The 14,995-nt window shown below is 43.8% G+C and overlaps 1 protein-coding gene across 3 annotated transcripts in view; it reads left to right on the plus strand.

Annotated features, from left to right (window-relative positions):
- Positions 1–13,928, plus strand: part of ppp1r1c (protein phosphatase 1, regulatory (inhibitor) subunit 1C) — a 206,012-nt gene extending 192,084 nt beyond the window's left edge. For all 3 annotated transcript variants that reach the window (XM_070874808.1, XM_070874807.1, XM_070874809.1), the window contains one exon: positions 13,448–13,928. In XM_070874808.1, coding sequence (XP_070730909.1) covers positions 13,448–13,548 — 101 coding nt within the window. In that variant the 3' untranslated portion in view covers positions 13,549–13,928. The remainder of the gene's footprint in view (positions 1–13,447) is intronic.
- The last annotated feature ends 1,067 nt before the right edge of the window (positions 13,929–14,995 follow it).

Below are 14,995 nucleotides of genomic sequence, written 5' to 3' on the forward strand. Positions count from 1 at the left end.
CAGTTGCAATGCAGAAAGTCTCAATTACAGTAATTAAACAGATAGTAAAATAACAAATAGGAACTTAGCCAAACCTCCGGAAAAGATACAGCTTTAGGGCCCAAAATTCCACATTGCCTTTTTTTGGCGCTATATAAGATTAACAGATGATTTTTTAAGCCGAAGTAGTGCCAAACAAAAAATCCAAGTTTCACCATTTTTCTGTTTGAAATTGGCGCTACGCAGAAAGACCTTAGCTTCTGTGGGTGGAGCTAATTGACAGCGCCGTAAAACTGAGGCCCCGTTCTGCGCATGCCCAAGCATTTAGGTTTCCAGGGTACTGTGTAATTGTACAGCTTTATTCTGTAGCTAACCCATGCCAATTTTTTCCGTGCTGACTGCTGAGATTTTCAGCTGTCATGCATGTATGATCAGCCATGATCATATTATGATCAGCCATGATCATATTGAATGGCGGTGCAGGCTCGAGGGGTCGAATGGCCTGCTCCTGCACCTATTTTCTATGTTTCTATGTTTCTATGCTTGGGGTTACTAGCCACCAGGGGCGCCACTGTCGGAGGTCATTGGGCTGTACTCACGTGTGCGCGGGCCACGTATAAAAAGCAAGCCACCGTGTAATGTGGGCACTTTGGGCCCGAATAAAGTTGAGCCAGGTTTGCACCTAAGTGAGTTTACAGTATTCAGTCTATCGAGTTACTACATACCTAACATTTGGCGACAAGGTAACTCAAGAACCTTCGCATGCAAAATGAGCACCATTGGAATTCTGGAGAGATTCGTGGAGGGAGAGGACTGATCGGATTTTATCGATCGCCTGGACGAGTACTTTGTGACCAACAAATTGGAGGAAGCTACTGATGCAGTTAGGCGCAGAGCAGTTTTCCTCACTGTTTGTGGTCCGAAAATCTATGGCCTCATAAAGAATCTCCTCTCGCCTGCATGTCCAATGGACAAGGACTATGAGGAATTGTGTGCTCTGGTACATGACCATCTCAAACCAAAAGAAGGCATCATCATTTCACTCTATCGATTCCACATGCATGTTCGTTCTGAGGGCCAGGATGTGTCAGAATTCATCGCCGACCTAAGACGTCTTGCTGGGCCATGTAAATTCGAAGATGTGTTGGGAGACATGCTGCGAGATTTCTTCGTAAAAAAATCAACCACAAGGTGGTTATTGGCTGCGGAGACGCTGGATTTGAGCACTGCCATCGTGATTGCCCAGGCATGCATGACGACGGATGATAATTTAAGGCAGATATCATCGACGAGTCGGAGCTCCATGGCCTGTACTGTAAACAAGATTGTGTCGTTGTATGGCAGAGCTGCTTATGTCAGGGCCTACTCGACTGTGTATGCAAAACCTGTAGCTGCTCAAAGTCTGCCAACGGGTACGACTCCAATTTCACCCTGTTGGTGTTGTGGGGGCAATCATCGGCATCATCAGTAGCAGTTTAAATAGTACATCTGTAAAGGCTGTTCGAAAGTGGGGCATCTTCAGCGAATGTGTCCACAACTGAGCAACTATGCTGCGACTCAGCACGTGGATGATGATGACCAGTCCAGCGCGGACCTGGATATGCAACCCGAGATACCCGAGGAGGAAGTGTATGGACTGTATTTGTTCCTGACAAAGAGCCAACCGATAATGGTTAATGTGAAACTAAATGGCATGCCAGTATCAATGGAATTGGACACAGGTGCAAGTAGTCGATAATGAGCCAAAGGACATTCGACAAGCTGTGGGACACTAAGTTTCTTCGATGTGTCGACGAGCTCCTGTGTCATGTAGGCCAACGTCAGATCCAGTTTAATGAATGACTTCCCACCGGCTAGCATTGCAAACAGGTCATCAGCCTTCGGTATCGGGTACTGATCCTGTTTCAAAAATCAGTTGATCATAACCTTGTGGTCTCCACAAATTCTGACAGTGCCACCACTCTTCAACACTGGAACAATGGGACTAGCCCATTCGTTAAATTTGACTGGTGATATGACCTCTTCACATTGGAGTCTGTCCAGCTCAATTTTGACCTTCTCCATCACCATGTACGGAACAGCCTGAGCTTTGTGATGGATAGGTCTTGCACCTGAGTCCAGGTGAATCTGCACCTTGGCTCCCATGAAATTGCCGATGCCCATTTCAAAGGCTGTGAAGCCTAAGATGAGTCCAGTCAATGCCAAGTTGCGTACTTATACCAAAGAACTCATACCGGTGATTGTCAGTGCAGTAGTCAAGGTGTCGTATGATGGTGTGGTTCATGAGCTACCATTATGGATTGTTCCAGGAAATGGTCCAACGCTGTTCGGCAGGAATTGGCTCAAAAAAATCAAATGGAATTGGAATGATATCAAAGCATTGTCATCGGTGGATGACACTTCGTGTGCTCAAGTGCTGAGCAAGTTTCCCTTGCTATTTGAAATGGGCATCGGCAATTTCACGGGAGCCAAGGTGCAGATTCACCTGGACTCGGGTGCAAAACCCATGCATCATAAATCTCGGGCTGTTCCGTACATGATGAGGAAGAAAGTCAAAATTGAGCTGGATAGACTCCAACGTGAAGGGGTCATATCACCAGTCGAATTTAACGAATGGGCCAGTCCCATTGTTCCAATGTTGAAGAGTGATGGCACTGTCAGGATTTGTAGAGATTACAAGGTTATGATCAATCGATTTTCGAAACAGGATCAGTACTCGTTACCGAAGGCTGACGACCTGTTTGCAATGCTAGCCGGTGGGAAGTCATTCACTAAACTGGATCTGACGTCGGCCTACATGACACAGGAGCTCGTTGACACATCGAAGAAACTTTCATGCATCAACACCCATAAAGGACTGTTTATCAACAACAGGTGTCCTTTTGGAATTTGCTTGGCTGCAGCCATATTTCCGAGGAACATGGAGAGTCTACTGAAGTCTGTCCTTAGAACCATCGTGTTTCAAGATGACATTCTGGTCACAGGTCGTGACAACTGGCGAACATCTGAACAACCTAGAAGAGATTCTGCATCATCTGGACAAAGGGGACTCAGGCTGAAACGTTCAAAATGTGTCTTCATGGCACCGGAAGTCGAATTTCTGGGGAGGAAGATTGCTGCTGATGGCATTAAGCCTATGGACTTGAAAACCAAGGCCATCAAAAATGCACCCAGGCCTCAGAATGTGACGGAGCTGCATTTATTCCTTGGTCTACTCAACTACTTTGGTAATTTCTCACCTAGATTGAGTACTTTATTAGAGCCACTGCACATGCTGCTCAGAAAAGGTGACAACTGGGTTTGGGGTGTGTCTCAAGATAGAACTTTCGAGAAAGCTACAAATCTGCTTTGCTCTAACAAGTTGCTGGTACATTATGATCCGTGTAAGCGTCTAGTATTGACCTGTGATGCTTCATCATATGGGGTTGGCTGCGTGCTCCAACAAGCTAATGAGTCGGGTGAACTACAACTTGTTGCGTATACTTCAAAAAGTTTGCCAAAGGCGGAAAGAGCCTACTGCATGGTCGAAAAAGAAGCTTTAGCCTGTGTGTATGGGGTTAACAAGATGCATCAGCACCTGTTTGGTTTTCGTTTTGAACTCAAAATGGATCACAAGCCACTCATTTCATTGTTTTCGGAAAACAAAGGCATCAATACCAATGCATTGTCCTGCATCCAGAGGTGGGCACTGACATTGTCTGCCTATGATTATGTCATTCGCCATAGACCCGGCACCGAGAATTGTGTCGATGCACTGAGCCTTTGCCCACACTGGAGGTGGAGACGCCACAACCTGCAGATCTACTGTTAGTTATGGATGCTTTTGAGAGTGAAGGAACCCCTGTCACTGCTCAATAATTAGGACATGGACCAGACAGGACCCGATTTTATCGGTTGTAAAACGTTGTGTCCTTAGTGTTGATTGGTCTGCTATACCTATAGAAATGTGTGATGAGACCAAACCTTACAACTATCGCAAAGATGAACTATCCATTAAGACAGATTGTTTACTGTGGGGTAATCGTGTTGTTATGCCTAAGAAAGTCAGAGAGAAATTTGTACGTGATCTACACAGCACTCATCCCGGTATTGTCATGATGAAAGCCATCACCAGGTCTCACATATGGTGGCCTGGAATTGACTCTGATCTGGAATCATGTGTGCACCAGTGCAACACTTGCATGCAGCTAAGCAAAGTACCAGCGGAATCTCCGCTGAGTCTGTGGTCGTGGCCATCCAAACCATGGTCAAGGATCCACATCGACTTTGCGGGTCTTTTCCTGGGAAAGATGTTTTTTGCTGTGGTGGATGCGTATTCCAAGTGACTAGAGTGTATAATCATGTCATTCAGTACATCCACAGCTACTATTGAGAGCCTTTGTGTCATGTTTGCTACTCATGGTCTGCCTGACATCGTTGTGATCGACAACGGATCTTGCTTCACAAGTTTGGAGTTTCAAGAGCTCATGAAACTCAATGGTATTAAACATGTGAGGTCAGCACCATTCAAACCTGCTTCTAATGGTCAAGCAGAGCGTGCTGTCCAAACAATCAAGCAGAGTGTGAAACATGTAACTCAGGATTCACTGCAGACTCGCTTGTCATGCATATTGCTCAGTTACAGGACAAGACCCTACACGCTTACCGAGGTCTCCCCTGCTGAACTATTGATGAAGAGAGGTCTCGAGACCAAGCTCTCTTTCGTCCATCCTGACTTGAATGATCTTGTTGAAGACAGACGTCAAAATCAACAGTGGTATCATGATCGTGCTGCTGTGTCACGCAACATCTCTGTTAACGATCCTGTGTATGTGCTAAATTATGGTCAATGTCCCAAGTGGGTCGCCGGTACATTTACGGCCAAGGAGGGTAACAGAGTGTTTATTGTCATGCTCAAAAATGGGCAAACATGCAGGAAACATGTTAATCACATAAAGCTGCGGCACACGGAGGAACTGGAACAAGTTGAGGAAGATACGATCAGTGACTAACCAACCTATATTCATTCATCAGTGGACTCCGCCGTCATCAATAAATCTGGACTTTCAATTTCTGACATGCTCATTACCACTCCCATCAGATCGGCCACCCAGCCTCCAGTCATAACTGACTCAGAACACTCGCCCAGAACTGGAGTTGAACTGAGATGATCAATTTGTGAACAGAAAGCCCCGGACCGTCTTAACTTGTAAAAAGACTGATACTAAGATCTTGAAGGGGATGTTGTCATGTATGTTTGCTTGGGGTTACTAGCCACCAGGGGGCACCACTGTCAGAGGTCATTGGGCTGTACGCATGTGTCTGCGGGCCAGGTATATAAAGCAAGCCACCATGTAATGTGGGCATTTTGGGCCTGAATAAAGTTGAGTCAGGTTTGCACCTGAGTGAGTTTACAGTATTCAGTCTATCGAGTTATTACAAACCTAACACCTGCATTTTCTGTTTTTATTCCAGAACCCAGTATTTTGCTTTTGTATCCATGCTGTATCTGCCCTGGGAGTGTTTTGATGCTGAAACTCCCTGTCTCAGCCAAAGGCTCGCAACAGGCCCTGCTGCAGCTGCCCCAACCCTGGCCGAAAGGCCCCCGTCGCCATCCCTATCCCTGGCTGAAAGGCACCCCGCTGCTGCCCCTCTGCCCGGCTTGCCTTCTACTTCCCTCCCCGGACTTCTTTGGAAGCTGAGCGTTGAGCTCCAGTGTTCGGCCATGGGAGTGATCCTGCCGGATGGCTCTCCAACTCTGTGTGCCTCGAGCCCAATGAGCAGCGGTTCAGTGGTGGAACTTCAACACGCAATTTACTGCAATAAATGAAGTTTCTCTTCTCCCTCCACACAAACAAACATTTTTAATTAGTTTGGATATAATATAAGTCCTTCCAAAACCTATAAACTCAGCTCTGATAAAAAAGATGGGGTCTGTAACGCCTATTTCTAACTGATTCTGATTTGGTAAGGTAAGGTTTTTCAAAGCAGTCCCCAGCGGCGTTTTTGAAAAAAATCCTTATTGGCGAAACTCACAAAAATGGGCAAAAATGGCGTTACAGGTGAGTTTGATCCTGAGTGGCAGCATAAAAATGTTAACAAAAAAATCGGCCGTTACCTGTTAAGAATAGCATTATACCCTTGGCGAAACTTGCAAAATTAAGTTAGCTCAAAAAAACACTGATACCTCCAAAAATTTGGCGCTAAATGGTGGCAAACTTTGGGCCCACAGTGTCACATTTAGGCCTTTTTGAGATGCAAGGGAAGCCAACAATAATGACTGTCCTATTTCTCTTCAAAACATTCACAATTGGCCTTGTAGAGTGCTTACTTTAATATGAATAATCAAAAATGGATTTTCCTTTACTGTATGTAGTTATAAAGTGCATAAAATAAGTGTTGTTAATGCCAAGAATGAGCTGATTGAGGTAGAGTGTTTTAATTCCACATTACTGAGAGGTTAAATTCAGAGCTATATTTTTCTATTAGAAATAGATAACTTTTATAGATATTTTCTGACAATATAAACACATACAAATTGTTTAAAACTGTTAAGATATCCAAAAGAAAATCTTAATAGGAACATAGGAACAGGAGTAGGCCATTTAGCCCCTCGAGTCTGTTCTGCCATTCAACGAGATCCCGGCTGATCTGCGATCTAATTCCATATATCTGCCTTTGGCCATATCCCTTAATACTTTTGATTAACAAAAAGCATTCAATCTCAAATTTAAAATTAACAATTGATCTACCACCAATTGCTCTTTGCGGAAGAGAGTTCCAAACTTCTACTACCCTTTGTGCGTAGAAATGTTTCCTAATTTCACTCCTGAAAGGTCTGGTTCTAATGTTTAGACTATGACCCCCCTAGTCCTAGACTCACAAACCAGCAGAATTAGTTTCTCTCTATCTACCCTACCTGTTCCCCTTAATATCTTGAAAACTTTGATCAAATCACCCCTTAACCTTGTAACTTCTAGGGAATACAACCCTAATTTGTATAATCTCTCCTCATAATTTAACGCTTGGAGTCCGGGTATCATTCTAGTAAACCTATATTGCACTCCCTCCAAGGCCAATATATCTTTCCGAAGGTGTGAGACCCAGAACTGCTCATAATACTCCAGGTGTGGTCTAACCAGGGTTTTGTATAACTGCAGCATAACTTCTACCCTCTTGTATTCTAGTACTCTAGATATAAATGCCAGCATTCTATTAGCCTTTTTGATTATTTTCTGTACCTGTTTATGACATTTTAACAATCTATGTACCTGGACCCCCATCTCTCTTTGGACCTCCACTGTTTTTAGCTTTTCACCATTTAAAAAGTAACCTGTTCTATCCTTTTTAGGTCCAAAGTGGATGACCTCACATTTGCCTACATTGAACTCCATTTGCCATAGTTTGCCCATTCACTTAATCTATCAATATCCCTTTGTAATGTTTTGTTTTCGTCTACACTACCTACAATGCTGCCTATCTTTGTGTCATTGGCAAATTTGGATATTTGACTTTTTATGCCATCATCTAAGTCATTAATAAATATTGTGAATAGTTGAGGCCCCAAAACAGATCCCTGCAGAACACCACTAGTCACATCCTGCCAATTAGAGTACCTGTCCATTATCCCTACTTTCTGGTTCTTGGCACTCAGCCAGTTTCTTAACCAGGTCAATAATTTTCCTTCAATTCCATCGATTTCAATCTTAGTTATGCGGGGCTTTTATCAAATGTCTTCTGGAAGTCCATATAAATAATATCAATAGACATTCCCCTGTCCACTATTTTAAACACCTCTTTCAAAAAATTCAATCAGGTTTGTCAGGCATGACCAACCTTACATAAATCCATGTTGGCTCTCACTGATCAGCTGAAAATTTTCAAAGTGTTCAGTCGCCCTATCCTTAATTATAGAAAACAGACGTTAGGCTAACTGGTCTATAATTTCCTGGTTTCCCTCTCTTGCCTTTCTTAAGTAGCAGAGCGACATGTGCAATTTTCCAAAGGGATGGTTCCTGAATCGAGAGAACTTTGGAAGATTACAGTTAGGGCCTCTGCAATGTGCTCACCTACTTCTTTAAAACCCTGCGATGGAAACCATCTTGTCCTGGGGATTTGTCACTCTTTAGTGCCATTATTTTCTTCATTACTGCTATTTTGCTTATGTTGATTTTATCGAGTCCCTGTCCCTGATTCAATATTAGTTTTCTTGGGAATTCTGGCATGCTATACTCTTCCTCCACTGTAAATTCTGTCACAAGTTCTGAATGCATTCTTCTAGATGTCTTAACAACAACAACGCTTTTAGCATAGAAAAATGTCTTGAGGCATTTCATAGAATTGTGGGGCCAGACTTTAGGCTTCATTGTCAGCGATTTTCTCGGCGTTACAATTGTTTTTTCGCCCAGCGAGACTTTGCATGTAAGTTTTAGAATGTTACCACCCATATCTGAAGTCGTCCACTGGGACCAAACTGCCCACGTGCAACGCCGAGAACAACCGCCAAGGCGTAAGTTTGGCCTCAACCGCCGATATCCAGATCACCGAGAGACCCGCCCTGTAAAAGCTGCTTTTACAGGGCGGTAAGGGGAACCCTGCAAAAAAAGGTAAGTTAAAGGTTCTTTAATTATTTTTTTTAATTTTAACATGGTGATTAGGGTTAAAAACTGTCTTGGGAATGGTTTGTACGTGTTTATTTTTTTTAATTACATTTTTTCCCCCTCCCTCGGCCCAACCGCAGCCTCGGACTAAATTTTCCTACTTACCGTCCATTCCGGTAACGACCGCCCATTTGTCTAACTGTGTACTTACCTGCCGAGAAAGCCACCAAGAATGAGTGTGCAATGCCCATTTTCTCACCGGGCGATCAGTTCCACTTACTTTTACCTTCAAAATGGAAATTCTCACCAGCTTTTTTCGCCGAACGTTAGCGGTTCTTCTCAGTGGGCAATCGGGCGTTGAGGGCCTATATGGAAAGTCTGGCCCATGAAGAGGAAACGGACACTGAGCCAAAGAAGAAGAAAACAGCAGGGGTGGCCAAAATGTTGATCAAAGAGTTGGATTTTTAAGAACATCTTAAAGGATGAGGTAGAGAAGTGGAGGGGTTTAGGGAGAGAATTCAGAAGTAGGACCTCGGCAGCTGAAGGTCATGGTGGGACAAAAACTGGAGAGTTGGATGTACAAAAGCCCAGAGTCAGAGGAAATTTCTGGGGCATGGAGGTTTAGTGCTGGAGTAGGTTACATAGGGAGAGGCAAGGCCATAGCGGAATATAAACACATGGATGAGAATTTTAAATGCGAGACACTGGGGGACCAGGAGCCAATGTGGGCCAACACAATAGGGTGATCGGCAAGCGTGACTCAGTATAGGATAGGATACAGGTAGAAGAGTTTTGGATGAACTAAAGTTTATGAAAGGTGGAGGTTGGGAGGCCAACCAGGCAAGAATTGGAATAATTGAGTCTGGAGGTGTCACAGGCATGGATGAGGATTTTTGCTGAGGGGGCTGCGGTTCCAGAGGTGGAAGTCAATAGACTTTTTAATAGAAAGGATATGACCTCAGAAGCTCAGTGAGGGTCAAATAAGATGCTGAGGTTATGAAGTTTGATTCAGCCTCAGACATTGGCCAGGGAGAAGATGGAGTGCTCGGCAAGGCACGAGATGATATTTTCGGTTTTCCGAAGAGAACTTAATGGCTTATCTAGGACTGGATATTAAACAAGCAGTCTGACAGCATACAAGCATTGGAAGGATTGAGAGAAGTGGTGGTGGTAGATCTGGGTGTTGTCAGTCTACATATGGAAGCTGACATTATGGGGGAATTTTAAACCTAAAAAATGGGTGGGTTAGGGTCGGGTGGAAGGCTAAACAGTTACAAAATTGAATCCCGACCCCAACCTGCCCACTTACGGTTTTAACGGAGGTGGTCCAAGTGTGGGGTGCCAAAATGCTCCCAGAAGGCGAGTCCCTCATTTAAATATTATAATGAAGCTGGCATGCCTCATGGTAATCTGCCATTTCAAATTTAACGCTGGCTGGCTGTGCTTCCTTGGATTCGGGGAACCCGCCAGCTAAAGGGAGGTGAGAACTGCTGAATCCAAGAGGTAAGTACCTGTCGGATCCAGAGATCCTGCCTAACCAAGCCCCTACGATCAGAACCCATCCCCCCAACCCTTTTGATCCCCCGAGGACACCCCCCCTGAGACCACTGACCTCCCCGCCCTTGAGGCCTCCAATCTCCCTCCATTCCACCCCCCCCTCACTCTCCCAACACCCCCCCTGAATCCTCCAATCTCCCCTCCGGCCACCGAAAACCTTCCTGATCTCCCTCCTCCGGCCCCTGATCCTCCTCCGGTCCAGATTCACCCCCTTTGATCCCTCCCTCCCTCCTCTCTGTAGCCTAGTACCATGGGCCTAGCCACCCATCAGTCAGCTAGCCTTGCCACGTGGCTGACTGAGGGCATAATACAGAGCTTTGTTAATCAGGCCCTGACATTAAACGCGGCAGTTCCTGTGGGAAATCCGTTTTCCCGGGTTTCCCAATCGCTTTCTAGTTCCCCTATTCCCTACACACTTCCAGATTACAATTTTGGCCTAAGTTTGTAGATGATATCACCAAGGGCCAGCATGAAGAGAGGAAAACCTTGGATAAATCTCTGGAGGACTCTGGAGCAATATTCCCTCTAAGCCGTGCACAGCTGTCTGCCGGTCCCGCAGAGTACGGGACCGGCTTTTCCAATGTACATTTTCGCGCATGCACAAAACTTTGAATGGACCCTGAAGCCCGTTAATGGGACTGTGCACCCAAATTTAAAATTAGGGGGCTAATTGTTCTGGAGGTGATGACGTGTGGATGGGAATAGAAGCCATTGTTGGAGATCCTCTGGCTATGATTGGAGAGGTAAGAGTGGAACCAAGCAAACTCTCTCCCTTGGAGATGGAAATAGAGGAGAAGTATCAGAGGAAATTGATGTAGTCAACCGTGTTAAAAGCTGCAGAGAGATCGAGAATGATGAGAATGGATTATGCATCATTACCAGGTCTCAAAAAATGCCATTTGTGCCTTGGGTTGGGACTGAGGGAGGAATGGAAAACTGATTGGAGGGATTCAAGCAGGAACTTGCAAAAGATATGAGCGCAGAGGCGACAATATATTCAAAGATCTTAGAGAGGAAAGGGAGGTTAGAGCTGGAGTGATAGTTTGCAATGACATAAATCTCGATTCTTTTTTGAGGTAGAGGATGGTGACACTAGCATCAACTAGGATGGGAGCTAGGAAGAGAAGCTGGATGGTTGGGAATTCAGTGGGAATAAGGTTGAAGGTGCAGGAGGTGGGTTTTATGGATGAATTGAGCTTGTAGACGGCATAGAGGAGAAACTAGAGAGAGAGAGAGTTCAGGGGGCTCAAGGGAGTTCAAGGGAACTGGGGCAAGTTTGATTTAGTGGGCATGGGGAAATAAGTGGGCATGACTCAACTGGTTAGATCTGACTGTACCATATCAAGCACTTTCAGGCTTTGCTCTCTTCAGTCAAACTCCAGGATGACTCTTGAAACTATAGATAACCACCACCCCGCTTCTTTTCTCCCCTACCAACTGTCCCCTTCAATTCTTCTCCCTTGCCTCCTCCACCCTCACTTCTAACAACAAGTGCAAGGAACTTGTGGCCTTTTTTACCACTAAGATTGAGATCATCCATTCAGCTGCCTCTGCCATATCCCTCTCTTCCCCTTGTCGGCCAAGCCAAACTTCCCCCAAGGATACCCCCGGAGCCTATGCCTTTCTCTAGTTCCACTCCCATCTCTCCTCATGCAATCTACAAGCACATCTTGTCCATGAGTCCCACGTTCTGCTCTCCTGACCCCATTCATACTAAATCGCTGACCACCTAACTTCTCTTGCTGGCTCCCATGCTAGCTAATGTTGTAAATGGCACTCTCTTCTCATGTACTTTACCCCTTCATTTCAAAACCACTGTCATCACCTCTTCCTCAAAAAGCCACCCTCAATTATTCATTCCTTACCCCATCCTCATCCTCATCCATATGCTGCCCCTTGATGGCCTCATCCAAAAACAAAAGGTCAGTTTGCACAGCTATGATGACAACACACAGCGTTTGTCTTTCTACCACTTCTCTCAACCATTCTACTGCTTCCATATTATCATATTGCATGCCCAACATTCAGACCTTGATAAGCCACAACTCCTTCTAGTTTACCATTGGGAACACCAAAGTCATTGTCTTCGGTCCCCGCCACAAACTCCTTACCCTTGCCACTAAATCCAATCCCCTCTCCAGCCACTGTCTTAGATTGAACCAGACTTCACAACCATGTGGGTGAAGCAACAGAGGCAGCGGAATGGATGGCCTCAATCTTGGTATCAAAGAAATGCATGAGTTCCTTGCTCTTGTTAGTTAAGGGTGAAAGGGGCATGGGAAAGACTTCATAGGGGAAGTTGCTAGTGGAGAAAAGGCGCCTGGTGTTACCTTTGCTCTTCAGAATTATCCTAAAGCAGTGACTGGTTTTGTCAGAGGAGTGCAAGTCCGAGTCATCACCATCATCATAGGCAGTCTCTCAAAATCGAGGAAGACTTGCTTCCACTCTAAAAGTGAGTTCTTAGGTGACTGTACAGTCCAATACGGGAATTACAGTCTCTGTCACAGGTGGGACAGACAGTCGTTGAAGGAAAGGGTGGGTGGGGCTGGTTTGCCGCACGCTCCTTCCGCTGCCTGCGCTTGCTTTCTGCATGCTCTCGGCGACGAGACTCGAGGTGCTCAGCACCTTCCCATATGCTCTTCCTCTACTTAGGGTGGTCTTTGGCCAGGGACTTCCAACTGTTGGTGGGGATGTCGCATTTTATCAAGGAGGCTTTGAAGGTGTCTTTGAAATGTTTCCTCTGCCCACCTGGGGCTTGATGAAGTCAGCTCAGATCATTTTTGTTATCTTTATTTAAAAAAATGTAAGTAACCCACACAGACATTTGCTGTTGCTCTTCAGGAGTTGAGAAGTATGCTAAAAGTTACCAACCTACTGATTTTTTTTGTCCTTGTGTGGAATGCCTGGCTTATTTTCAAGAATGAGACATGGAGTTTGGAAATACATTTTGAGATGCATTTTTACCACAGTGCATTATGGTTCACAGCACCAAACCATGTGGCTGTACTATATTATTTAAATATATAGAATTTCAACACTTTCAACATTAAAAGTAACAAATTCAGGAGTGGTGAAGTTGCAGGGAACCTGTACACACTTCACTGGAAGATTTGCAAGTTGGATTAGGATGGGGGTCAATGTATTTGGTTTGTAGTACATTAACATTGTCCTTCTAAAGGAACTTTGGGCCGATAACTAACCAACATTAAGGAGATCAAAAAATCAAAAATATTTGACTTTTTTCCAGTAAAAAGGTTAAAAAACTGTTGTTGTGCAGTAAGGGATGGGTGTGTCTGTCTTATCTATAAGATGAATCTCTTTCATATTTGCAGTGGTGAAACATCTAAGGACCCAGAATGAAACACCATTCCTTGAAGAAGAAGAGGCAGCAACTGAAAGAGAAGAAGACTGGTCACCAAAGACAAACTTGTGAGCAGCTGAAAGGGAGGTTTAGTGTATCCGAACTGAGAAACCTTTCAGTATGAGATCGTCCTGCTTCAAATCAGATGGGTGTTTCCAGGCCTTCAGCTCATCACCTAAAAGGTGCTGAGTGCTTACAAATCTACTAGTAGGAATCCATGTTAGGCTTCAGTCCAGGAAGCAATTCTTTCAAGTCTTACAAGATCTGAGGGATACACGTGACATGATTGTGTAGAACCAAAGACCAAACTTCTGTCTCACAAGTAAATTCACTTTGTAGCCACCTTGTCTATAGAAATAATATTGGATATTATTGGTATTGTCAAATGATTAATGTTTATTATTCTACTACTGGATGTATGATGTGAATCTTTAACCTACTGTAAATAATATTTAATCCAAAAGTTATAAATAAAGATGATGAAATAAAAGATCTCGAGCTTATGTTTTTCATAGCTATCCTGAGATGTAAATTTGCATTCATATAGAGATAAATTATGGGGCAGATTTTGCTCGAGCGTGCCCACTAATGTTAAACTTTCTCGTGCACGTTTAGATTTTAAAAAAATTTCCCACAACATTGTTGGAAGTGTGAGCTGATAATGGTGCAGCAAGGGCAATGGGGCATCTGGGAACTGAGTGAAGAATGGGACAAACAGTGTATCTCCTTAACCAATGAGATGTAAGACTTGAGAAATAAGCAGAGGAAGGACCAACTAAGAAGGTGAAGTGGTAAATGCAATGTCAAATTAGGTACAAAAGGAGAAATAGAGAGGGAAATAAAGATTAGATTAAGACAGAGAAAAAGAAAAGACAGAAAGGAAACATAAGTTTAAAAATATAAAATTTAACATTTTTAAAATCTCCTAATACAATTCACAATCTAAAGGAATGAGACGACACTTATAATTATTTATTTTCTGGGCAACAGAGGTTGATTGGCAGTCATTAACAATTATCACATTGTTAAAATGACACTTTTGCTGTTAATTACAAGACTTAACTTTTGTGGCGAGTTTAATGGGCAATTAATTGCAAATGCAGCAACTTCATGAAAATCACAGGGAGGTTAGCATGAGATGCAGTTTTCGCAAAGCTAACAGCGGAGTAGCATAAATCAGCCAGCAACTTGTGGTGATTCAAAATTTATGGGATAACTCTTCCTTGCTAAAATTTGCTGACCAATTTGTACATTAATCAATGTGTGACCCAACATTTCCGATGGACCACTGAGTTTAGGAGATGAATCAGAAATGAACACAGGCAGATTTTCTGATGTAAATCCAATTGCTCACATATTGAGTGAACCTGATTAATATTTGGAAAGTTAGAGATGATTGAGCTTAAAAATACAAGCCTACCTATTTATTTTCTTTAAAAAAAAACATATTTTCTCCTGTAAATTAACTCTCAAAGAAGTTGGCATGAAAAAAAGGAGATATTTTCAAATATCTTTGCGT

The sequence above is a fragment of the Pristiophorus japonicus genome, chromosome 3 (assembly GCF_044704955.1).
Source record: "Pristiophorus japonicus isolate sPriJap1 chromosome 3, sPriJap1.hap1, whole genome shotgun sequence".
NCBI classification, from domain to species: Eukaryota; Metazoa; Chordata; class Chondrichthyes; family Pristiophoridae; genus Pristiophorus; species Pristiophorus japonicus.